The 26,821-nt window shown below is 36.8% G+C and overlaps 1 protein-coding gene across 1 annotated transcript in view; it reads left to right on the forward strand.

The window, feature by feature from the left end:
- Nucleotides 1-270: 270 nt before the first annotated feature.
- The window catches only part of Nup205 (nuclear pore complex protein Nup205), a 676,487-nt gene continuing 649,936 nt past the window's right edge, over nucleotides 271-26,821 (forward strand). The window contains exons 1-2 of the mRNA XM_067147168.2: nucleotides 271-408; nucleotides 26,353-26,507. Of these exons, the coding sequence (XP_067003269.1) occupies nucleotides 399-408; nucleotides 26,353-26,507 (165 nt within the window). The 5' untranslated portion in view covers nucleotides 271-398. The remainder of the gene's footprint in view (nucleotides 409-26,352; nucleotides 26,508-26,821) is intronic.

Genomic DNA, 26,821 nt, shown 5'->3' on the forward strand with positions numbered 1-26,821 from the left:
TTCACTTTCCAGTTGACAGAAATTTTACGTCAGATGTTTACAATTACCGAAAAAATCGGAAAATATTAATACATTCCCGCTTTAAGCCGACAAAACCAGGCCTACATATACCGTACTTGGTTTTTGCATCGACTGGAGCGCTACGGGCTGAGATCAATCACACCTTTCCGTGGGCCGACGCACTAGATAGTGTCGAGAGGGAATTTTATTTATGGACATTGGCAACAATAGACGACTGCTAGTGCCATATTGAAACCAATTGAAAGTCATGGAATTTTGACCTGAGCGGGATTTTGTATCTGTGTTGTCTGAATGTGCATGAAGGAGGGTTGTTGCAATTTTTACCCTAATTTTACTATAATTGCATGTGTATAGTGGTTGGAACAGGTATTTGAATAATGGCGAAGGGTAAGTTGGCTTAAATTTCATTCATATTTAAACCTCAATAATTTCGTGGGAGTGTAAGCGTGTAATTAACCCTACTTTGTAAGCTTCACAAGAGGGCTCATTTGCAATCTAGCAGTACGTTTAGAATGTTAAAATAATTCTTTACATGCTATTTACTAATTAAAATGTTATCGTGGTATTTAATAATCATACATTTGTAGTATCATGCACTCAAGAAAAATATATTTATCTATTCATCATAGATAGGAGTGTCAGTTCCTGTGTCCAACGTATTTGTTGGTAGTCTGTGTAGTTCTCTTACCCCTCCTCAATACAGAGATAGTTTGGTACTCCACCTTTTGTCTCTTCTCTTTCTGAAATTCTACGTTTATATTTCCGTTATAATTTATCTCTCTTTTAATATCGACTGCGACTTTCTTCGTAGAGTCTTTTTTAATGTCAATTTCTGTATGTTCCTTTTATTTTCTTAATAACCCCCCCCTCACCCCCTCGGTGGCTATAATCGTTTCATGTGGTGTGTGTTGACACCATGCTTAGCTGTTTCGAGCCCCGTTGGTGGAAGGAATGTTGCTTGGCAGGCTAGGAGAGGAGGCAGTAGGCCTAAACAATTTCTAATCACTAAAAGTCTGGATTCAGTTCTAAACATGTCTGCAGTTTTCACATGCGGTGATGGTATATGGCGCTGTTGTGGTAATTTGTCTGTCGGATATGGAGGTTAAGACTGGAACAGATCCATTGGTGCTATTAGACGGGAGAAGCTATGCACTGGACCGGATTTCACCCTCTTCCATCCTATCATATATCACGTCATTTATTTTATCTCTCCTCTGATGAAGAAGTTGACATTAGGAAGATTACGCAGTCATGAAAACTCGCAATGGAGTTTCACCTCACTTCATACCTGGTCCCGTAGAGGTAAGAGACGTGGGTTGGGCACACTTTTATTTTGTTAATAAGATACAGTATTGTGAATACATGGCTTGCATTGTCATTACAACAGAGTTATCCTGCCAGTTTATCAGTATGGGATAATTTGATCAGCTAACTTTTGTCGTTTGTTTCTTTTATTCAGAATGCATCACTATTGGTAAAAAATGGAAGGTGCTATTATTTTGTAATACACCTCTCATATTCTCAAAAGGAACTACCTGTTTCAATTTGCAGTGTTCCTAATGTGGACTGCGACATTCTTCGTACACTCTTTTCTGATATCATTACCATTTTTAATACTAGACTATTATCTGCGCACTTTTTAGTGATAGATTTACACCCTAGTGCTGAAGTGGTCGACTTCGGTTATCTTCGAGATTCGTATTGGCAACCTTTGAAACACAAACTAAGAATTGCTTATCATCGCTGTGCGACATCTGGCGTACACTTTAAGTACTCGTACTGTTGTTGTTTACACAGCAAAGCCAAACTATAGAATTCATGCTAGGAACACGTTTCGCAACGGGAAATGTTATATAGTATTATATATTGTGTGTGTGACACAGTTGTTTGCTGAAAATAATAAAGGTTTATAAAATTCATATCGATCGATCGTATTATCGATTCAATTCAGATTTCATTTCCATTCAGTTGGCAGTATTAACGGAACCCTTCTTACTTCTCCAACGAGTACAAAAATCTATCACTAAAAAGTGCGCAGATAATACTTGCCTTTAAATTTGAAGTGTCAGAATTTTATTTACTTAATAATCGGAAGTCATATACCATTAAAGATTATATTAGAAAATATAGTAACCAACCATTGAAATTCAATTGATACTATTAACACTACTGCCACTTCTATAAATAGAAGCGATGATCTGACACCCATATACGTTTACCCTATATATACTACATATACCGAGCAAGGTCATTTAGCTGTGAACTTTATTCGGAAGTTGGTGGGTTTGAACCCCACTGTCTGTAGTCCTGAAGATGGTTTATCATGGTTTCCCATTCTTACACCAGGCAAATATTGAAGCTGTACATTAACTGTTAAAACTTCCATTGACCATTTGCGAAAGATAGGTTGAAGATCCAACATGGTGTGGCTCGAACAACTTCTACAAGTAATAAACAAGGGTTGCCGGTGTTGGAGAATTAAGAGGAAAGAACAGCATTGGTCTGTATAGGTTAAGGTATGGTCTGGACAAGACCATTGGTCTAGATAGGATAGAGAATGGTTTGGTCAGGCTTTCAGCTGTGTGAAGAAAACTACTTCCCAATTTGCATTCTGGGTTTTCTGGTAAATATCCATGTAAAGTGTTGGGTTTTCTGAATCAGTGCCTTAAATTTCTCTAGTTTGCTTGCAGACAGACATCTGGAAGCGGGATGCCTTTCAGACACCAGACAGTAAAGCTTTTCAAGTGGAGTAGATATCAAACAGTCTGTAATGAATTGGGCTTGGATACTTGGGTGCTAAAAATCAGGAAAATATTTATTTTTTAATGTTTTAGACATACCTGAAATATGTGATTAAAAAGTGAAAATATTTACTTAGGCCAATAATTCAGTTTATTTACATGAATATAAGCAATATGTAGTACTCACAAATGCAACTTATCCTATGCCTCACTGTTTGTTGAATTACAATACACAATGTGATTTATTCTCAAGTTGTCCATCACAAGTGACTGTTCCACGTCACAAGAGGTCGGTCTGGCATATTTATAGCAGGGCACATCGCTCACACTCACATCGATTTAGGGTATCCTTTTCCTGATGGCCTAGGGAGCGGTGTTTAAGCAAACAGGGAACTGAAAATCAAGTAGGGATGACATAAAATGTTAATGCTCAATTGTAGAAGCATTGTAAACAAAGGAATCGAATTAAGTTATTTAATAGATATATACTTACCAGATATTGTAATAGGAGTTGAATCATGGCTGAGAAATGATATAATGGATGCAGAAATCTTCTCACAGAACTGGTAAGACCCCAACTAGAGTATGGTTCCAGTGTATGGGACCCTCACCAGGATTACCTGATTCAAGAACTGGAAAAAATACAGAGAAAAGCAGCTCGATTTGTTCTGGGTGATTTCCGACAAAAGAGTAGCGTTACAAAAATGTTGCAATGTTTGGGTTGGGAAGAATTGAGAGAAAGAAGAAGAGCTGCTCGACTAAGTGGTATGTTGCATTGCAAGTAATCAACTTCATTTTCTGTATCCAAATTTAATCACTCTCACAATATTTAAAATTCTTCCACCGTTTTGATACTTTTTTTTGCCTTTTGGCAAATTTTTTATTTGTCAACAGTACATGTTTTGTTCCTTATTTAGGAACATCCTCAGCTGTTATTGTAGCTTAGGTGAATTGCTAAGATTTTAAACACGTTAATTTGCAGGTACATTGATTCACTTAAAAACTACTAAAAATACCAATTAAATTAAATGATATTAAAAATAATGTAGGGGTTAGTGTGTTAATGATATGAGAATGGATGATTACATAGTTGGTCAGCTTAAAAACTATGTCTATTCATTTGAATAGTTGTTAAAAATTTCATTTTGTTACATTAAAATGTCTGTTTGCGGTTAAAAGTTTTAAAAATGTTTGACTTCATAACACTGTTCAAATTATTGAATGTTTTATCTTCTGTTCCTTCCAGGTAAGTTGTTATATATTGTGAGTTTGCTTATGGTGCCTTTGATTGCGTCTAATGTGGAACTTTTGAAGCTGATTGCTGATCAATTTTTGTGAAGGGAGCTTCGTTTCAATTTCTTGCTATTGTTAGACTCCAATTCTACTGTGACCCTGGAGGGACGTTTGTTGCTGCTTTGCGTGATTTCCGACAAAAGAGTAGCGTTACAAAAATGTTGCAATGTTTGGGTTGGGAAGAATTGAGAGAAAGAAGAAGAGCTGCTCGACTAAGTGGTATGTTGCATTGCAAGTAATCAACTTCATTTTCAACAAGACGCAAAGCAGCAACAAACGTCCCTCCAGGGTCACAGTAGAATTGGAGTCTAACAATAGCAAGAAATTGAAACGAAGCTCCCTTCACAAAAATTGACAAGCAATCAGCTTCAAAAGTTCCACATTAGACTCAATCAAAGGCACCATAAGCAAACTCACAATATATAACAACTTACCTGGAAGGAACAGAAGATAAAACATTCAATAATTTGAACAGTGTTATGAAGTCAAATATTTTAAAAACTTTTAACCGCAAACAGACATTTTAATGTAACAAAATGAAATTTTTAACAACTATTTAAATGAATAGACATAGTTTTTAAGCTGACCAACTATGTAATCATCCGTTCTCATATCATTAACACACTAACCCCTACATTATTTTTAATATCATTTAATTTAATTGGTATTTTTAGTAGTTTTTAAGTGAATCAATGTACCTGCAAATTAACGTGTTTAAAATCTTAGCAATTCACCTAAGCTACAATAACAGCTGAGGATGTTCCTAAATAAGGAACAAAACATGTACTGTTGACAAATAAAAATTTTGCCAAAAGGCAAAAAAAGTATCAAAACGGTAGAAGAATTTTAAATATTGTGAGACTTAGTAAGTGGTATGTTCCGAGCTGTCAGCGGAGAGATGGCGTGGAATGACATTAGTAGACGAATAAGTTTGAATGGCATTTATAAGTAGGAAAGATCACAATAAGAAGATAAAGTTGGAATTCAAGAGGACAAACTGGGGCAAATATTCATTTATAGGAAGGGGAGTTAGGGATTGGAATAACTTACCAAGGGAGATGTTCAATAAATTTCCAATTTCTTTGAAATCATTTAGGAAAAGGCTAGGAAAGCAACAGATAGGGAATCTGCCACCTGGGCGACTGCCCTAAATGCAGATCAGTATTGATTGATTGTGTATCGTAGAGATAGGATAGGAATGGTAGGAGGGGGAGTATTCATTCTGGTGAAAGAAGAATTTGTAAGCTGCGAAAAAGTTAAGGATGAAAACATGAAATTCTGGGTGTAAGGCTCATCTCTAAAGATAATAGGCAACTTGATGTCTTTGGAGTGTACAGACCGGGAAAGGGTAGCGCTGAAGCTGATTCAGAATTATTTGATAAGATAATCAGCTATGTGGGAAACGATAAGGAAAGAAACGTGATTGTAGCGGGTGATCTCAATTTACCAAATGTCAATTGGGAAGGTAATGTGAACGACAGGAAGCATGAACAACAAATGGCAAATAAGTTAATATGGGAAGGGCACCTGATTCGGAAAGTGATGGAACCAACTAAAGGGAAGAATATTTTGGATGTAGTGCTGATAAAACCAGATGAGCTCTGTAGAGAAACCGAAGTAATAGATGGTGTTAGTGATCACGAAGCTGTTTTTGTCGTAGTTAAAATAAATGTGAAAGAAAGGAAGGTATTAAAATTAGGACTATTAGGTAGTACCATATGGCTGATAAAACAGGCATGAGGGAGTTTAAAAAAAAAGTAACTATGATTGCTGGAAAATGGTAAATAAAAATGTAAACAGACTCTGGGATAGGTTTAAAGCAATTGTTGAGGAATGTGAAAATAGGTTTGTACCTTTAAAGGTGGTAAGGAATGGTAAAGATCCACTATATTATAACAGAGAAATAAAGAGATTAAGAAGGAGGTGCAGGTTGGAACGAAATAGAGTTAGAAATGGTTATGGAAGTAAGGGGAAATTGAAGGAACTTACTAGGAAATTGAATCTAGCAAAGAAGGCAGCTAGGGATAACATGATGGCAAGCATAATTGGTGGTCATACAAATTTTAGTGAAAAATGGAAGGGTATGTATAGGTACTTTAAGGCAGAAACAGGTTCAAAGGAGGACATTCCAGGAATAATTAATGAACAAGGGGAGTGTGTATGCGAGGATCTTCAAAAGGCAGAAGTATTCAGTCAGCAGTATGTAAAGATTGTTGGTTACAAGGATAATGTCCAGATAGGGGATGTGAGTAATACTAAAGAAGTATTAAAATTTACCTATGATAACAATATTTACAGTAAGATACAAAAGTTGAAAACTAGAAAAGCAGTTGGAATTGATATGATTTCTGGGGATATACTAAAGGCAATAGGTTGGGATATAGTACATTATCTGAAATACTTATTTGATTATTGTTTGGTTGAAGGAGCTATACCAAATGAATGGACAGTTTCTATAGTAGCCCCTTTGTATAAAGGAAAGGGTGATAGACATAAAGCTGAAAATTACAGGCCAGTCAGTTTGACATGCATTGCATGTAAGCTTTGGGAAACCATTCTTTCTGATTATATTAGACATGTATGCAAAATTAATAACTGGTTTGACAGAAGGCAGTTTGGGTTTAGGAAAGGTTATTCCACTGAAGCTCAGCTTGTAGGATTTCAGCAAGATATAGCAGATATTCTGGATTCAGGAGGCCAAATGGACTGTATTGCGATTGACCTATCTAAGGCATTTGATAGGGTAGATCATGGAAAACTACTGGCAAAAATGAGTGCAATTGAACTAGAAAAAAGAGTGACTGAATGGGTGGCTATATTTCTAGAAAATAGAACTCGGAGAATTAGAGTAGGTGAAGCTTTATCTGACCCTGTAATAATTAAGAGGGGAATTCCTCAAGGCAGTATTATTGGACCTTTATGTTTTCTTATATATATCAATGATATGTTTAAAGAAGTGGAATCAGAGTTAAGGCTGTTTGCAGATGTTACTTTGTACAGAGTGATAAATAAGTTACAAGATTGTGAGCAGCTGCAGGGTGACCTCGATAATGGTGTGAGATGGACAGCAGGCAAAGGTATGATGATAAACGGGGATAAAAGTCAGGTTGTGAGTTTCACAAATAGGAAAAGTCCTCTCAGTTTTAATTACTGTGTTGATGGGGTGAAAGTTCCTTTTGGGGATCATTGTAAGTACCTAGGTGTTAATATAAGAAAAGACCTTCATTGGGGTAATCACTAGGGCCCGGATTTTTAGGTTTTAAACTATTTTATTCCTTGCTAGCTAATTGCAGTTTTTTAACTTACTTATCCATTTCATTACCATTGGAGTAAATTACTCGAATCTTATAAAACCTAAAAATAACTAAATAAGACGTTAAAACCTAAAAAAACTAAATGGGCTATTCAAGACAGTATTACGTTATTTTGAAATAGAAGTACCAAATATTAATGAAATTGAATGATTTTTCTTAAATAAACATTATGCACGACTTTTTGAAATGACTTCATGGTTTGGAACTGGAAGTGGTTTGTAAGTATAACTAGTGAGAGCGAAACGACGTGATACGATACTATTCCACTAGGGTACAGCGCAAATCACTGACCTGTATCTAGCAGGTACAAGCCCGCCTAACTTGCCAGCTTCAGTGCATCTCTCATTGTGTACGGTCGACTACCGCCACCTATGGCTGTTTAGCTCTATACACACTATTAAGCGACAGACTGAAATTAATTTTCCCTATAAATCAAGTTATTATTGAAGGCAGTTTAAGAAGTTTACGCATCTCAGAAGTGCCGATGCCTAAAGGCAAGTCATCATTTCCTTTACGTCGCACGGACGCAGATATGTCTTATGGCGACGATGGGATAGGAAAGGACTAGGAATGGGAAGGAAGCAGCCGTGGCCTTAATTAAGGTACAGCCCCAGCATTTGCCTGGTGTGAAAATGGGAAACCACGGAAAACCATCTACAGGGCTGCCGACAGTGGGGTTCGAACACACTATCTCCCGATTACTGGATACTGGCCGCACTTAAGCGACTGGAAAAAGCGTTTGAATAGTTTAACTTTAGTAATGATTGAAATGATCATTAAAAACTATTTCAGGAGGATAAAAACTAAAAAAAAACTATTTTGAGCTATTAAAAAACTAAAACATGGTTTTTAAGAACCTAAAAATCCGGGCCTTAGTAATCACATAAATATGATTGTCAATAAAGGGTACAGATCTCTGCACATGGTTATGCGGGTATTTAGGGATTGTAGTAAGGATGTAAAGGAGAGGGCATATAAGTCTCTGGTAAGACCCCAACTAGAGTATGGTTCCAGTGTATGGGACCCTCACCAGGATTCAAGAACTGGAAGAAATCCATAGAAAAGCAGCTCGATTTGTTCTGGGTGATTTCCGACAAAAGAGTAGCAGCGTTACAAAAATGTTGCAAAGTTTGGGCTGGGAAGACTTGGGAGAAAGGAGATGAGCTGCTCGATTAAGTGGTATGTTCTGAGCTGTCAGTGGAGAGATGGCGTGGGAAAACACCAGTAGACGAATAAGTTTGAGTGGTGTCTTTAAAAGTAGGAAAGATCACAATATGAAGATAAAGTTGGAATTCAAGAGGACAAATTGGGGCAAATATTCGTTTATAGGAAGGGGAGTTAGGGATTGGAATAACTTACCAAGGGAAATGTTCAATAATTTTCCAATTTCTTTGCGATCATTTAAGAAAAGGCTGGGAAAAGAACAGATAGGGAATCTGCCACCTGGGCGACTGCCCTAAATGCAGATCAGTAGTGATTGATTGATTGATTGATTGATTGATTGATTGATTGATTGATTGATTGATTGATTGATTGTTTGATTGATATCTAACACATTTGGAATTTTGCACATAGTTTAAAACCCACTTTTGTTTTTATATGCACATCTGAATTTATTTTGTAACATTTGTGCTGTAGATCCACTAAGACTGTTAAGTTTTCTTTCTTTTACCCCGTGTGGGTGGGGCACGTGAATTAAGAACACGCCCACGGCTGTCGTAAGAGGCAACTAAAAGGGGCCCCAGGGACTCTCAATTTGGGAGCGTAGGTTGGCAACCATGGGGGCCTTAGGTGAGTCCTGGCATTGCTTCCACTTACTTGTGCCAGGCTTCTCACTTTCATCTATCCTCTCCAACCTCCCTTGGTCCACTTTTGTTCTTTTCCAACACTGATGGTATTAGAGCATTCGAGGCCTAGTGGGTCATTTTCACGCCCTTTGTGCCCTTGCCTTTCTTTGTCCGTTACTTCAATTTTCGATGTGACCACGATACCATTACTTTTAACATCACGCAAAATTAATAGTTTGAAGTTATTTCCGTTAAAACAAACAACCCACCATTCCATTCTGCATATAGGCGGAGCAGTTTCCCCTTCCCCTACTAATAGTGCTGCTCCTTCTCCTACCATCCCCAGCCAAGTTCCTTTGGGCGAGAGGAAACATAATTATAACACGCAGTTAGCGCGCCGAGAAGCAGGTTACGTAATTGTAACAAAAACTCATTTTTCAATTTCTGAGATTCAAACCCACTAATATGTATAGGCTATATATCTTTTTTCTTTCCAGACCTTGTCTTTGGAAAAAAAGTCATTAGATTTAAAGCTTCAGTATTCTTCAGTTGATGATATGGTCCCATTCTCCCATTTCCGAGGCCAAAGTTCAAATTCTTAGTCAGTACACTGAAGCTACTGTATGTCAAATCTCAAGAAATGTTATTTGGAATCAAATTTCAACATGTGAAGAATTTTTGCGGGAAAGTGATGGACAGTTTTATGGAAAAACAATGTGTAATGTTTTTAGTGTATTTTCAAACATTTCAGAAAGGACATGGGTTCATCCATTTTAAATTATTAGACAGTAATAATTATGTATTTTAATTAGATACAAGACACTATGGCTGAAGAAGTCTTAAATTAGACGAAACGTGTACCAAAGAATGTATAACATTTTAGCATTGAATGCGTTCTCACTTGTAAAGTGAAGTGTATTGATTGAGTGACCATTAAATCTAATACTACTTCTTAACATACCACATAGCCGAGCATCTTGTCTCCTTACTCCCAAGTCTTCCCAGCCCAAAGTTTGCAACATTTTAGTAACACTTCTCCTTTGTCGGAAATCATCCAGAACAAATTGTGCTGCTTTCCTTTGAATTTTTTCCAGTTCTCGTATCAGTAGTTACGTAGAAATGAAAAGGTTAGCACAGGATAGGGTGGCATGGAAGCTGCATCAAACCAGTCTATGGACTGATGACTCAAACAACAACAACAACAACAACAACTCACATCAAGTAATCCTGGTGAGGGTCCCATACACTGGAGCCATACTCTAATTGCGGTCTTACCAGAGACTTATACGCCCTCTCCTTTACATTCTTACTACAATCCCTAAATACTCTCATAACCATGTAAAGAGGTAACCTTTCTTTACTACTTCATAAATATGATTACCCCAATCAAGATCATTCCTTTATTAACAGCAAGGTACTTACATTTTTTCCCATGAGGTACTATCACCCCATCAACATAATTAAAACTGAGAGGACTTTTCCTCTTGGTGAAAATTACAACTTGACTCTTCATCCCATTTACATTCATACCATTATCTACTGTCCACCTCACTACATTGTTGAAGTCCCCTTGCATTCGCTCACAATCCTGCAACTCATTTACTCCTCCATACAGTATAACATCATCCGCCAATATCCTTATCTGTGATTCCAGATCTTTACTCATAAGATTTATATATATATGTAAGAAAACATAAAGATCCAATAATACTGCCTTGTGGGACCCCCCCCCCATCTTAATGATTACAGGATCAGGTAACGCTTCATGTACTTTAATTCTCTAAGTTCTATTTTCTAGAAATGTAGCCACCCATTCAACCACTTTTTGTCCAGTCCTATTACCTTCATTTTCCATTTCTGACAGAAGGATCCCACCCTTTTCAAGTTTGCCAATTGTGCTGCTAAGGAAACGCAAATAAGCAGATATATATATGCAAAGTAATTTTAATACTGTGTCACCATTTTCTGAAGAATTCCAATTGAAGTTGCATCATGTTTGCCTAGTGGGGTACATTAACTACATTGAGTAAGTACTCTCGTTGTGTACGATTGTCAACATATATAACCTCAATTACTGTTTCGATATCCGTACCGCCTACGCATAGCAATGGCAAAATATATTCCACCAATAAAATTCGTGTATATTTTACGGGAGTATTCTTTTCTTTTAAGTCTAGGACAAAGGTCCAATGCTTTAGAGTTGGTTTAAATCAAATTACAAGCAGTGTGCAAAAAAAAAAAAAAAAAAAAAAAAAAAAAAAAAAAAAAAAAAAAAAAAAATGAGAGTTTAAGAAATGTGTGGCTTTAACCTTATATGCATGTTAATACTTTCATTGCCTTTCTTCTTTGTTGGCCATACTCGTCATAATTTGTAGGCTGTCCTCTTTAATTAATCTCGGAAGGTAATGTCCGAGGCTTTTGGATTAGTCCTAACTCAAACTAAATTACAAACAGGAAGAACTAAGAAATAAATTACATTTATTGCTACTTGTTTTACTTTGCACCGGCACAGACAAGCTTTATGATGACGATGGGATAGAAATGGAAAGGAAGCAACCATGGTTCAGCCCCAACATTTGCCAGGTGATAAAATAGGCCACGGAAAACCATCTTGTGGGATGCCGACACTTGGGATACAATCCCTGTCTCCTGAATCCAAGTTGATAGCTATGAGACCCAAACTGTATTGCAAACTTGCTTGGTGGTATTCCAGGTGATTATGAAGGTCCAGGAGGAAAATACTGTCATTGCCTTTCTTGTTTATGTACGCACCCATTTAGTATGTGGCCTAACGTTAGTGCAGTCAAGAGCAGCCGTTCCTGCTGAAAAATTATACTCTTTCTGCCGCTCTTGTTTTGTAACAGCAAGTTTTGTATTAGTTTGAGGAAATTTAATCCACACTGCAGCTTCAGTCACGAAGTACTGTACATAATCTCAACAATATATTTTAGACAGGGTGACCTACCAGTCTTAAAAATGCTTTTAATTTAACTATATTCTAAATAGCACCTCATGTTTCCAGTTTCCCTGGTCCAAATACATTCAATTTTTCGGAAAATGATATAGACATAGACAGTGGTTCTACAATTTCAGATTTAACCTGTCTGATATACACTACTGGAAATATATCTGGCTTTACCTGGTAGAAAATTGATGTATCGATAAATCTTAACAGCGAGTTAATTATTTTCTTGTTTACATGAGCCACAGCACTGGTAAATAGGTGCCAATGTTGCCATTGTCGTGATGCTGATGGCTCAATAATAGGTTTTATTGTATTGTACAATAGTTTCCGTGTGACATTGTACAACCGCTGCATAAAATGAGCAAAGGAACTGAATTTATTCCTCGTAAGAAGATTGTAATCATCATGCTAGCTTTTTAAATTGTATGTACTCACTCCATAGGCTTCTGAGGGACGTGAAGATCTCACAATCCTCTTCCATCCTTTTTGATCTTGAGCCTGCTCTTCCCAGATATCAATTTGGAGGGTCTGGCATACCTTGTTGATCTCCTGGTTAAGTTATATCTACTATGTCAAGATTATTGATTAAATGCAATAAAAATGGGAGCTTGGAAAAGGTAAAAGGGAGAGGTAGGAAAAGGCCTCCTTCGACTGCCAGTGATAGGAATTTTAAGCAAATATGTTCAGAAAACAATGGATTTCTTTGGTGCAGCTGAAATGGGAGTAGGAAGAAGCTTCTGGTGTGGTGGTTTCTAGTTGAACTATCAGAAACAGACTTTCAGATATGGGACTACCGGCTAGAAGGCCACAAAAGAAGCTTCTTTTAACAGCAAGAATGAAAATAGCTCGCCTAGAGTGGACGAAGGAATATGCCCAGTGAACGGAAGAAATGTGGGGTAAAAGTCATCTTCTCAGATGAGTCAAAATGTAATCTCAGAGTAAATGTTGGGAAAATATTTGTTTGTCTTTGGAGTGGAGAAGATTTTCTGCTTGAATGTCTGGACTCGACGGTGAAGTTCCCAGAGTGTGTTATGGTCTGGGGTTGTATTTGAAGTAAAGGAGTGGGTGCATTACATATTACTGAAGGAACAGTAAATGCTGATGCATGCATAGAAATTTTATGAGGAAGCTTACTGCCAGCAATCTTGGAGCATTTTGTATTATTAGAAAACTGTATATTCCAGGATGATTCTACACCATGCCACATTGCCAAGAAGGTAAGTACATTGCCTAATATTCTCTGGGTTACTGAACCTAATTTTGCTTTCATCTGAACGATTCTAACAGCTGATCATAATTTCCGGCATAGGTTAGATGTTTCCTCGAGGGCTGATGAATTTCTACCCTCACATGGCCAGCAAACAGCCCAGATCTCAACCACACTGAGAACTGCTGGAAAATGATTGGCAATGTTGTTGCATAAATAAAAAAGAACTGGTAGAAACCATCTGTAGTGTGTGGTTCTATTAGATTTCAGCTCACCAAATCATAGATTTGGTACTTTTGATGCCCAGGCGGTGATGCTGTGATAAAAGCAAGGGATGGCAACACAACATACCGTATTAATCCATCCATAACACTAAGTAAGACCTGTTTGAAGAGAGTGAAAAACTCTCTTATGAATTGAAACATTTTCCCCTTTAAAATATCATCTCTCTCTCTCATATATATGTAAAGCCACTCACTGATCAAGAGATCTCCAGATCCAAAAAACGCAGAAAACTGAACTTAGAAATATAGGTTCATCCACGGGTGGCCCAGATTGGTTGTGCAGTAGATGTTAGTTTTCCCTCGTCTTGCTCGTGACATCATCACAGGAGCACTGTGACTGTGTAGCATACAACCGCATGTGTATCTCATTTCGTTGTTTATATATGTCTGTCTTATAAAGAAAGGATTTCCACGTAATAACTATACGTAATTTCTTTCCGTATATTGCTGTTGGTTTATCTAGTGGCCTACTGTATTTTGCGTAGTGTGTGTGTGTCGTACTAGTAGTTCGTTTCTGTGAAATCTCTGTTAAGTTGCTGTGTTTCGTGCAGTGAGGTGCACTTATTTTCTTTTTGTTAGTTACGTGAACAGTGTAATAGTAGCAGGTGTGAAATTTGTGTGTTCATAGTACAGTATCATTGCGATAGAAAACTGTGCCGTTAATGATTCACCGACCGAGCTCGATAGCTGCAGTCGCTTAAGTGCGGCCAGTATCCAGTATTCGGGAGATAGTGAGTTCGAACCCCACTGTCGGCCTTCCTGAAGATGGTTTTCCGTGGTTTCCCATTTTCACACCAGGCAAATGCTGGGGCTGTACCTTAATTAAGGCCACGGACGCTTCCTTCCCATTCCTAGGCTTTCCTGTCCCATTAGTCCGATTAGTTTCTGCTAAACATGACGCAAATCATGCTAATATAAGAGGAAAAGTTAAAAATATAAATCATACATACCCTTGAAAACTGTGTCGGTGCGACGAATCATGCTAATATGAGAGGAAAAGTTAAAAATATAAATCATACATACCCCTGAAAACTGTGTCGGTGCGACGTAAAAAAAAAAAAAAAATTACCGCAATCTACAGCAACACCTTCAGCAGAGGGATTTCGGTACATTGCCGACCGTGAAAGAAAATATAACAGTTCAATGCGAAGTAGTCCCACTGGCGAAATGCTTTCCATTTCTTCTGGTACAGACCCTGTGGGATGGATAGAAATGTTATCTCGGGGAGGTCTATTCGTTCCATCGTTAAAATGGTAAGCCAAATAAAGGAATTTGAGTTAATTTTCAGGGACACTCACAGACGTGCTGAACTGTGATGCATACCTAATATTATACACAAAGTGTGTCAAATAATTAGCAGTAAATTCCCCGCTGTACCACCAGAAATATTAAACTGTATGTTAGAACGAGAATATTTATACGCATACGACAACTGAACATTCGGACAAGAACTGAAAAATCCATAGCAGCTCATCGGCGAAGGGCACGACAGTGGATTTCATCTTCAAAAGCAACCACTTCATGACATCTAATCTCACAAGTAGGACTGTGTTCTAATGAAGTGTTTTTCCTGTTCTTTCTTATTGTTTAATTTTTAAAAAGTAGACTATCTATGCGGAGCCTCCGTGGCTCAGACGGCAGCGTGTCGGCTTCTCACCACTGGATACCATGGTTCAAATCCCGGTCAATCCATGTGAGATTTGTGCTGGTCAAAGTGGAGGCGGGACAGGTTTTTCTCCGGGTACTCCGGTTTTCCCTGTCATCTTTCATTACAGCAACACTCTCCATTATCATTTCATAGCATTTATCAGTCATTAATAAATCACTTTGGGAGTGGCGACCCCATTGTAATAATAGCCTATATATGAGTTCATTCATTACATCCCTGACCCGGTCAAAGACTGGAAAACAGGTTGTAGGTTTTCCAGGACTATCTATGCATGGTTTCGAATATGAACTTACTTCTGCTACTGTTATAATATGTGTTAAGCTTTAAACTCTATACCTGCGGAAGTGAGTCAGTATATCGTATGTTAACATACGGTAGTTCCATCACAGAATTTCTGCTGTAAAGATTTAATATGCCAAAGATTTCATATCTAAATATTTATGTTTACAGATTTGAAAGCGCATAACCTTCCTCATACTAAATAGAGGAACTTGGAAATGTTAATAAATTTCACGCGTTGGTCAGTGTGCCGTCACGTTACATTTACGCCTTATTCGTAATGGAAATAATGAAAAGTTACTATGCTGTACTCTTTTTCAATCTTATAACAGCAGTAATCTTTGTCTGGTCTGCAATTAGTTCTGAGAAACTGTAATGTTTGCTGATATTATGAGATTCCTACTGATTTGCGCGCTCTGGGCTCGTCTGCTTTGCTCCTACTGTGACGTCATTTTGTTAACCAATAGCAGCTCGGCTCGTGTTGGGCCCAACCTTTAGTAGTGTTTAAGAACCTTGGGTTCATCTTTTGCCTTAGAAGTGCACTAAGAACGGATTTTTGCAAAATTCAGCTTCTGCCCCCACAATTAGACCCTTTGCCACAATAGCAATCAATCAATCAATCAATCAATCAATACTGATCTGCATTTAGGGCAGTTGCCCAGGTGGCAGATTCCCTATCTGTTGTTTCCTAGCCTTTTCTTAAATGATTTAAAAGAATGGAAATTTATTGAACATCTCCCTTGGTAAGTTATTCCAATCCCTAACTCCCCTTCCTATAAACAAATATTTGCCCCAATTTGTCCTCTTGAATTCCAACTTTATCTCCATATTGTGATCTTTCCTACTTTTAAAGACACCACTCAAACTTATTCGTCTAGGAATGTCATTCCTCGCCACCTCTCCACTGACAGCTCGGAAGATACCACTTATATAAAAAATAGTATACATTTTAAAAAAATTTTCCACCTATTCAATACAATCATAAAATTATGGTTTAATCCTCATTAAAATATGAAATGGTACATGTTTCGCTCTTTTTAAAGGGCATCATCAGCCATATCACCTCAAAACCGAACCAGGTACCTATTTAAGATTTGACCTATGACTATGAAAAGAATTGTTAGGAACATTTAAGAATTTAACTTAATTTGTAGGCATTATGTGAGGAACTAGATTAGATACGAGGAGAATTAACATATTGATGGCCGAGGCCATAGTCAAATGTAAGATATGACTTAATTAAAACTAAATGGTACAAAATGACAATGATGAGTAATGCTCCAAGTTGAAATATTTTATAAGACTGAATGAGGAAAATACATTCCAACGCATGAAGTTTTGGTGTAATATTTAATCATATACTACGTTCTTGTGTTAGTTCTTATTTCGAAGGAATTAATGTAAGTTCCAGTGTTTTTAGCTTGCAACTTGTTGGCATAGGAGTTACTTTTTTGTCACAGTTCTAGGTAAAAACTATTCTTGAACTTTAAAAAATTGACAACTTGATGAATTTGTTATGGTGTCATTAGGCCATCTTCTTGTGTTGTACTCTATTCCTATGTTGTTGGTGTGTTTTTACAGTGAAAGCTGACTTGCATACCTTTGCCCTAGAAATGAAGTCATTAGCTATAGAACCACATCCAAGGAGATGAACTCCTCACATTGAAGATTGTGTGGTGATTGGAACATTAAGGATTATGAGAAGGTTTAGGTGCTTAGAAGTCAATGCTGATCTCTGGTAGTTTTTCATTCTTCTCAGACTTGAACATGATCTTTCTGCAATAGAAGTTTATACAGGGATCATTCGTAGGAGTCAAAATGAACCTCAACAACTCATTTAGTGGTGGAGGGGAGATCCCTCTGAAATGTTTTTTAGGGGCATCGAAGGGACGTGCGCCCACAGAGGGATTATTTATTTATTTATTTATTTATTTATTTATTTATTTATTTATTTATTTATTTATTTATTTATTTATTTATTTATTTATTTATTTATTTATTTATTTATTTATTTATTTATTTATTTATTTATTTATTTATTTATTTATTTATTTATTTATTTATTTATTTATTTATTTATTTATTTATTTATTTATTTATTTATTTATTTATTTATTTATTTATTTATTTATTTATTTATTTATTTATTTATTTATTTATTTATTTATTTATTTATTTATTTATTTATTTATTTATTTATTTATTTATTTATTTATTTATTTATTTATTTATTTATTTATTTATTTATTTATTTATTTATTTATTTATTTATTTATTTATTTATTTATTTATTTATTTATTTATTTATTTATTTATTTATTTATTTATTTATTTATTTATTTATTTATTTATTTATTTATTTATTTATTTATTTATTTATTTATTTATTTATTTATTTATTTATTTATTTATTTATTTATTTATTTATTTATTTATTTATTTATTTATTTATTTATTTATTTATTTATTTATTTATTTATTTATTTATTTATTTATTTATTTATTTATTTATTTATTTATTTATTTATTTATTTATTTATTTATTTATTTATTTATTTATTTATTTATTTATTTATTTATTTATTTATTTATTTATTTATTTATTTATTTATTTATTTATTTATTTATTTATTTATTTATTTATTTATTTATTTATTTATTTATTTATTTATTTATTTATTTATTTATTTATTTATTTATTTATTTATTTATTTATTTATTTATTTATTTATTTATTTATTTATTTATTTATTTATTTATTTATTTATTTATTTATTTATTTATTTATTTATTTATTTATTTATTTATTTATTTATTTATTTATTTATTTATTTATTTATTTATTTATTTATTTATTTATTTATTTATTTATTTATTTATTTATTTATTTATTTATTTATTTATTTATTTATTTATTTATTTATTTATTTATTTATTTATTTATTTATTTATTTATTTATTTATTTATTTATTTATTTATTTATTTATTTATTTATTTATTTATTTATTTATTTATTTATTTATTTATTTATTTATTTATTTATTTATTTATTTATTTATTTATTTATTTATTTATTTATTTATTTATTTATTTATTTATTTATTTATTTATTTATTTATTTATTTATTTATTTATTTATTTATTTTTTTTTTTATTTATTTATTTATTTATTTATTTAGCAGTGGCAAAGTTAGGGCTCGTGGCCTTCTCTTACACTTAACCACATAATTATAACATAATAAAGAAAGGAGGCAACTGCACCTCATAGGCTTTACCAGCCGATGACCAACTCGTGTCTCTATGCTGACACCTCAACACAGAGCTCAACAATGTGCATGGGCCCATGAACATCAGCAGTGGACCATGGAACAGTGGCGGCACGTGGTATGGTCCAATAAATCCCGGTTTCAGTTGTATTGTGGTGATGGACGCGTGAGAGTGTGGCGTTTGCCTCATGAAGCTATGGATCCTGCATGTCAACAAGGTTGTGTCCAGGCTCAGTTCTGGTCTGGGCGGCGTTCTCATGGTCGCAGTTAGGCTCCAATGTCTGGCTGCAGGGAGCGCTGACAGGTTCACATTATGTGGACATTCCCTCAGACCATCTGCTCCCTTTCTGACCCTAGAGTACCCTGATGGTGATGCCACAAGGTTCAGTAGGACAATGCACCATATCACCGCTCTGTGGTGGCACTCAGGTGGTTGGAGGAGCACTCCAATGAAGTTATGACCATGGAGTGGCTCTCTAGATCCCCCAATCTTAATCCAGTTGAGCATTTATCAAATGCTGTCGATGTTGGTGTACGCTCCATGAACCCCGCATCAACTACACAAGACCAATTGTAGGTAGCAGTGCAAGATACATAGGTCGAGATCCTCCAGAACGGTTTCAACGCCTTGTAGAGTCGAAAGCTGCCGTTTTGAGGGCTCGCGGAGGAGCAGCTCATTATTAACATCACATTCAGTATCTTCCCATTACTTTTGGCCACTCAGTGTATGTCTTAATAGCACAACCACACAACCTATCATACAACACACAACCTTGAAACAAAACAGTCAGCTGTGTTCAGAAGAAACTCTGTGCAAGCAGTCTTCAGTTTTATATACCTATGTCTTACAGTTCCTGACATCAGCTGGAAGTGTACTCCAAGGTCGTGACCCGGTCACAATGAAGGATTTGTTGTTCTTAGAAGAGCGGTTGACAGTTATAGCAAGGGAAGAGCCAGATCTAGTATGAAGATTATGGAATGAGGGCAGGAAATGAAATTTTGAAGAAATATATAGGGGAAGATATTCATCCAGAGTTTGATATACTGTTGTCAGTAAGTGAAACCTACGCTGCCCTTCGGGTTTCAGCCAGGAAAGAGCTTTGTAGCTAGGAGTTACGTCAGCATTGTAACTCAAGTTATAAGCAGACTGAATACCAGGGTCCAGTACTTGGTTTACTTTCATAGTTCAGCTAGCCACGTCAATGAAGACTACGTCACAATAGTCATATATTGGTAGAATCCGAGTCTCAGTAACTTTTATTCTCATGTCTTTTGTCAAAATATCCTTAAGCTGTTTGAGTGGGTGTAGCGTCACGTACATCTTTATTCACGTATTACATGTTTAGACTATTCAAGAGTTTGTCAGTCATAGTCATACCAAGGTTTTTCACTTTTACTAAATGGAATCGTGATTGTATTTAAAGTCATTGGAGGGATAGTGTGGCTCTTATACATGGCATTCAATAGTCCCTGTGAAGCGATTATAATAATGGTTTTTTTTTTTGAGATGGGAAGGAGAGATTTTGTCACTGGCATACATGCAGAGTTGTTGTAGGTCGGTGTTTACGTCTCTTATCATGTTTGATATATCTTTGATACCAACATGACAGTAAATTTGGAGGTCATCCTTAAAATGGTGATATCTGTTATATTTTATTGCTGAGGAGATGTCATTAATATAGAGAACAAACAAAATAGGACCAAGGACAGAGTCCTGTAGGGTTCCTTCCTTCCTGAGCTGCCATTGTAAAGCAGTATTCTATGCTAAAACACGTTGCGTGCGACCTGTAAGATGTGCGGTGAAAAATTTTAAAGCCTCAGTTTCGAAAAAGGATTAGAGTTTTTTCAGCATTGTCAGGATATTATATTGTCAAAAGCACTGCTGAAGTCAAGGAGTGTGAGTAATGTTACTTGTCTGATGTCCTCAGTAATTTTGGGTTAGAAAGTTGCTGTGCTATTACCCTTCTTGAAACCAGATTGTAATGGGTCCAGAAGAGAGTGATTTTGCAGGTATTCCAGTATTTGAGCATATACCAACCTTTCAACACTTTGGAAAGAGCAGGCAGGGAGAATGAAAATGGGATGATGATGATGATGAGAGAGGAGTTTCAAACCTGGGTTCTTTTGAAGTACAGTAGAATTACATTTGCGTACTTCCATATTGTCTGTAATGTGCCATTATTGAGAAAATAATGAAAAATATTGGTGAGAAAGGGTAGAATAGCACTAATAATATTCCCCTGGAAATGAAAAGGCAGACATCCTCACAAAAGCAGCCTCATCATCCAATATAGAAATTACCTATGCAAATCACACCCAAGCTATCCAAAAGCCCAAATCTAAACATATCTAATAATTCATTGGAAGAACCTTTGGACATCAAGACAAAAGGGTTCTGTTACAAGAGAATTACTTTTTCCCTACATAGGCTACTTATAATACCAATATAAATGGTCCGTTATTGGACATTATAAATTTTCCAGCTAACACATTCTTCGTTGCTAGCATTTCGCCCCAGTGTGCCAAGTTGGGCTCATCAGTTGGTAAATAGCACACTCACCAAGATGTATGGCTAGTCCATAGCCGAGCATGGCTAGTTAACATCTATATCATTATAGGCTACTTACCCAATTTCAGTGCAAAACATTAGTGCCAGAATTCATTCTTACTCTGTTTCTCTCCGGCCTCGGAAAGTTTGTGCTGTTTTGACCGCTCTAAATTTATACATACATACATACATACATACATACATACATACATACATTATCATTATCATTATCATTTTTCATCTAAACAGTGTTATGTGGCTGAAGATGTTGATAATATACGAAACATGTACCACTTTTGACCATTAAAAATTGCCTTAAGCAATCATTGTATCGACTAGGTGGAAAATAAATACTTAATTGTGAATCTATTGAAGTGCGATACGGACCATGAAGCTGATTTTATGTAATTTGCTAAACGTCGCCACAATCCTTGATTTGCAACTAGTGTTGTGGCCTCATTTAGTTCTATACCTCTTATCTTTAAATCGTTAGAAACCGAGTCTAATCATCGTCGTCTTGGTCTCCCTCTACTTCTCTTACCCTCCATAGCAGAGTCCATTTATTCTCCTAGGTAACCTATCCTCCTCCATTCGCCTCACATGACCCCACCACCGAAGCCGGTTTATGTGTACAGCTTCATCCATAGAGTTCATTCCTAAATTAGCCTTTATCTCCTCATTCAGAGTATCCTCCTACCATTGTTCCCACCTGTTTGTACCAGCAATCATTCTTGCTACTTTCATGTCTGAATAATATATCCTGAGTCCACCCAGCTTTCGCTCCCGTAAAGCAAAGTTGGTCTGAAAACAGACCGGTGTAAAGTTAGTTTCGTCTGGGAGCTGACTTCCTTCTTACAGAATACCGTTGATCGCAACTGCGAGCTCACTGAATTAGCTTTACTACACCTTGATTCAATCTCACTTACTATATTACCATCCTGGGAGAACACACAACCTAAATACTTGAAATTATCGACCTGTTCTAGCTTTCTAGTCTTCGAGAGGCTAATTTTCATACCATACCCATTGCGCCTATTTTCAAGTTCCAATATATTAGACTGCAGGCTTTCGGCACAGTCTGCCATTAAGATCAAGTCGTCAGCATAGGCCAAACTGCTTACTACATTTCCACCTAACTGAATTCCTCCCTGCCATTTTATACCTTTCAGCAGATGATCCATGTAAACTACAAACAGGAAAGGTGAAAGATTACAGCCTTGTCTAACCCCTGTAAGTACCCTGAACCAAGAACTCATTCTACCTTGAATTCTCACTGAAGCCCAATTGTCAACATAAATGCCTTTGATTGATTTTAATAATCTACCTTTAATTCCATAGTCTCCCAGTATAGCGAACATCTTTTCCCTCGGTACACTGTCATATGCTTTCTTTAGATCTACGAAACATAAACACAACTGCCTATTCCTCTCGTAGCATTTTTCAATTACTGGGGCCAACAAGCAACAGTCAAAATCAACCAAACCAAAACATCAGATGTGAAAATCAGAAGAGGGGTACGCCAAGGTTGTATTCTCTCGCCGCTCCTTTTTAATATGTATTCTGACATCATTTTTAAAGAAGCTTTGCATGATATTGAACTGGGGGTGAAAGTAAATGGTGTTTTGATCAATAATATTAGATATGCAGATGACACTCTGATTCTGTGCAACACTATAGAAGGCCTTCAAGAACTCCTGAACAGAATCCATGTCAGAGGTTTACAGTATGGTCTCAATATAAATGTAGAAAAAACTAAGTTAATGGTATTTAGCAGAAATAGTAATGCAAATGTCACCTTGTCATTAAAAATAGAACAAGTCCACCAGTTCAAGTACCTCGGCAGCATAATAACAGAGAGTATGGATCCAGATAAGGAAATCAGATGCAGAATTGAGAACGCTAGAGCTGCTTTTCGCAGGATGAGCTCTTTGTTCTGTAATAATCATTTAAATCTGAAGCTCAGACAGAGATTAATGAAGTGCTACATCTGGTCAGTACTGTTATATGGACCTATAAAGCTGCAAGAACCGGGCGAGTTGGCCGTGCGCGTAGAGGCGCGCGGCTGTGAACTTGCATCCGGGAGATAGTAGGTTCGAATCCCACTATCGGCAGCCCTGAAGATGGTTTTCCGTGTTTTCCCATTTTCACACCAGGCAATGCCGGGGCTGTACCTTAATTAAGGCCACGGCCGCTTCCTTCCAACTCCTAGGCCTTTCCTATCCCATCGTCGCCATAAGACATATCTGTGTCGGTGCGACGTAAAGCCCCTAGCAAAAAAAAGAAAAAAGCCACAAGTATCAAACGACTTGCCGCCTTTGAAATGTGGTTGCACAGAAGAATGCTTAGAATACCCTGGACAGATATGATGACAAACGATGAAGTCCTAAGGAGAGCTAGGACAAAGCAAGAACTAATAACAACTATAAAAGTTCGCAAAACAGCTTATCTAGGCCACATATTAAGAGGAAACAAATATGGCCTCATAAACCTCATTCTCCAAGGTAAAATAGAGGGCAAACGGCGAGTTGGCAGACCAGAGATAACTTGGTTACACAACATCAAGCAGTGGACAGGTATCGAGACAACTGAGAGACTCTTCCGACTAGCAGAAGACAGAAAAACTTTCTCCAGAGTAATCGCCGACGTCTGGGCAACCGGATATGGCACTTGAAGAAGAAGATACTGAAAATCTGATCCTGACAGCCTCTCTCTGGTCTGAAACCACACTGGTTTTCATCCAACTTCCTCTCAACGACTGATCGCACCCTCCCTTCCAAGATGCCAGTGAATACTTTGCCTGGTATACTAATCAATGAGATACCTCGATAGTTGTTGCAATCCTTTCTGTTCCCTTGCTTATAGAGAGGTGCAATTACTGCTTTTGTCCAATCTGAAGGTACTTTACCAACACTCCATGCTAATTTTACTACTCTATGAAGCCATTTCATCCCTGCCTTCCCACTATATTTCACCATTTCAGGTCTAATTTAATCTATTCCTGCTGCCTTACGCACGACAATGGAGTTTTTTTAGCATCCTCATTTTCGTCCTCCCCATGAGCTTGGCTGTTTGCAACACCACGAGGATTATTTCCTTTTACATTGAGAAGATGTTCAAAATATTCCCTCCACCTCTCCAGTGATTCCCTGGGATCTATCATGAGTTCTCCTGAATTACTCAAAACACTGTTCATTTCCTTTTTCCCTCCGTTCCTAAGATTCTTTATTACTGTCCAGAAAGGTTTCCCTGCTGCTTGACCTAGCCTTTCCAGGTTATTACCAAAATCTTCCCATGACTTCTTTTTGGATTCAACAACTATTTGTTTCGCTCTGTTTCTTTCATCTACGTACAAATCCCTGTCTGCCTTGGCCCTTGTTTGGAGCCATTTCTGATAAGCCTTCTTTTTACGTTTACAGGCTGCTCTCGCTTCATCGTTCCTCCTTTTCCCATCTTTACACACAGTTGTTCCTAGGCATTCCCTTGCTGTTTCTACTACAGCATCCCTGTATGCCACCCATTCACTTTCTATATCCTGAACCTGCTTACTGTCTACTGTTCGAAACTTCTCACTAATCACTTCTGTCTAATTTCCTCGTCCTGGAGATTTTCTACCCTTATTTGTTTGCAGACAGATTTCACTTTCTCTACCCTAGGCCTAGAGATACTTAGTTCACTACAGATCAGATAGTGGTCTGTATCATCGAAAAATCCGCGGAAAACTTGTACATTCCTAACAGATTTCCTGAATTCAAAGTCTGTTAAGATATAGTCTATTAAGGATCTGGTACCCCTAGCCTCCCATGTGTAGCGGTGAATAGCCTTATGCTTGAAGAATGTATTCGTAACAGCTAAACCCATTCTAGCACAGAAGTCCAGCAAACGCTTCCCATTCCCATTAGCTTCCATATCTTCCCCACATTTACCAATCACCCTTTTGTATCCTTCAGTTCTATTCCCAACTCTCGCATTGAAATCGCCCATCAGCACTATTCTATCCTTGCTGTTGACCCTGACCACGACATCACTCAATGCTTCATAAAACTTGTCAATTTCATCCTCATCTGCACCCTCACATGGTGAATACACGACACAATTCTTGTCCTAATTTCTCCAACTGACAAATCTACCCACATCATTGGCTCATTTACGTGCCTAACAGAAACTATGTTGCGTGCAATGGTATTCCTGATAAAGAACCCTACCCCAGACTCTGCCCTTCCCTTTCTAACACCCGTCAAGTACACTTTATAATCTCCTATCTCTTCCTCATTATCGCCCCTTACCTGAATATCACTTACTCCTAGTACATCCAGATGCATCCTCTTTGCTGACTCAGCCAGTTCTACTTTCTTTCTTCCATAAGCCCCATTAATATTGATAGATCCCCATCGAATTCCATTTTGTTCGCCAAGTTGTTTCCAAGGAGTCCCTCGCCTGTCAAATGGGAGTGGGACTCCATTACTCTCATAGGTCCGAGTCTTGCTTAAAATGTTCTGAGCTCGGTAAATTCATGAAGCAGGATGCTACCCTACTTGCACATAGTCCAAGTGAGGATCTAATGGGTTGTGGACCACCGGTGAATTGTATAGTCGTAGCTGCCTGAGCACAAGGAGGGCCATGACTCAGAATATGTCTGTGATGCCCACTCCCATTCCATAGCAACTGGTATCCCGACTCTCAGGACCACTTACTAGGCCACTCAGCCTTTGCCCATGGTTCACGAACTAGGATGTGACTACAGTAACCCACAAACATAAAATTTATATTAGAGAGAAATATTTGTGCTTTATTAGATCATCTCAAACAGTGGATCATTCACTGTTTGACTGTGCCATGTTTGGAAATACATGAATGAATGAATGAATAAATAAACATGTATGAAAGTTATAGGTTGCTTTCTTAACTTAGTGCTGGGTCAGTCTTGATATTTGCTGTATGTGGTGCACACTTCATTAGATCTTGTTTTGTCTGTTTCAGAACCTCCCAAAACTGAAGATATGTGGACTCCATTCAAGGAGCTCCAGACATTTGTTGAAAATGTGGTTTCAAAGCCAGTGAAAGGCACCATGAGGGATTTACAAGAAACATTAAGAAATCATAAGCAGAACTTTCTCACACTTCTAAAAAATCCTGTAAGTATTTATTATTTATTACATTGACATGAGATGGAAAATCAACCATTTGCTCCTTAGAGCACAAAAACTGTCAAGTATCATGCTGTGCAGAAATTGTGAATTCTGTGGTTTATATTCATGTTTTCAACATAGTTGTCATCTACAACTCGTAGGGATCTCGTGCTGATTTATTGTACTGACAGTTAACAAATCTCCACTGACTAAAGTTGTTATGAGGTACAGTAAACTCCCAGTTATTTGAGCTCACAAATATGCACAGGAAAATGAAAAACATGGATAATTCAATTCACTGAAAAATCCAACTTGGCAGG

The sequence above is a fragment of the Anabrus simplex genome, chromosome 5 (assembly GCF_040414725.1).
Source record: "Anabrus simplex isolate iqAnaSimp1 chromosome 5, ASM4041472v1, whole genome shotgun sequence".
Taxonomy (NCBI): domain Eukaryota; kingdom Metazoa; phylum Arthropoda; class Insecta; order Orthoptera; family Tettigoniidae; genus Anabrus; species Anabrus simplex.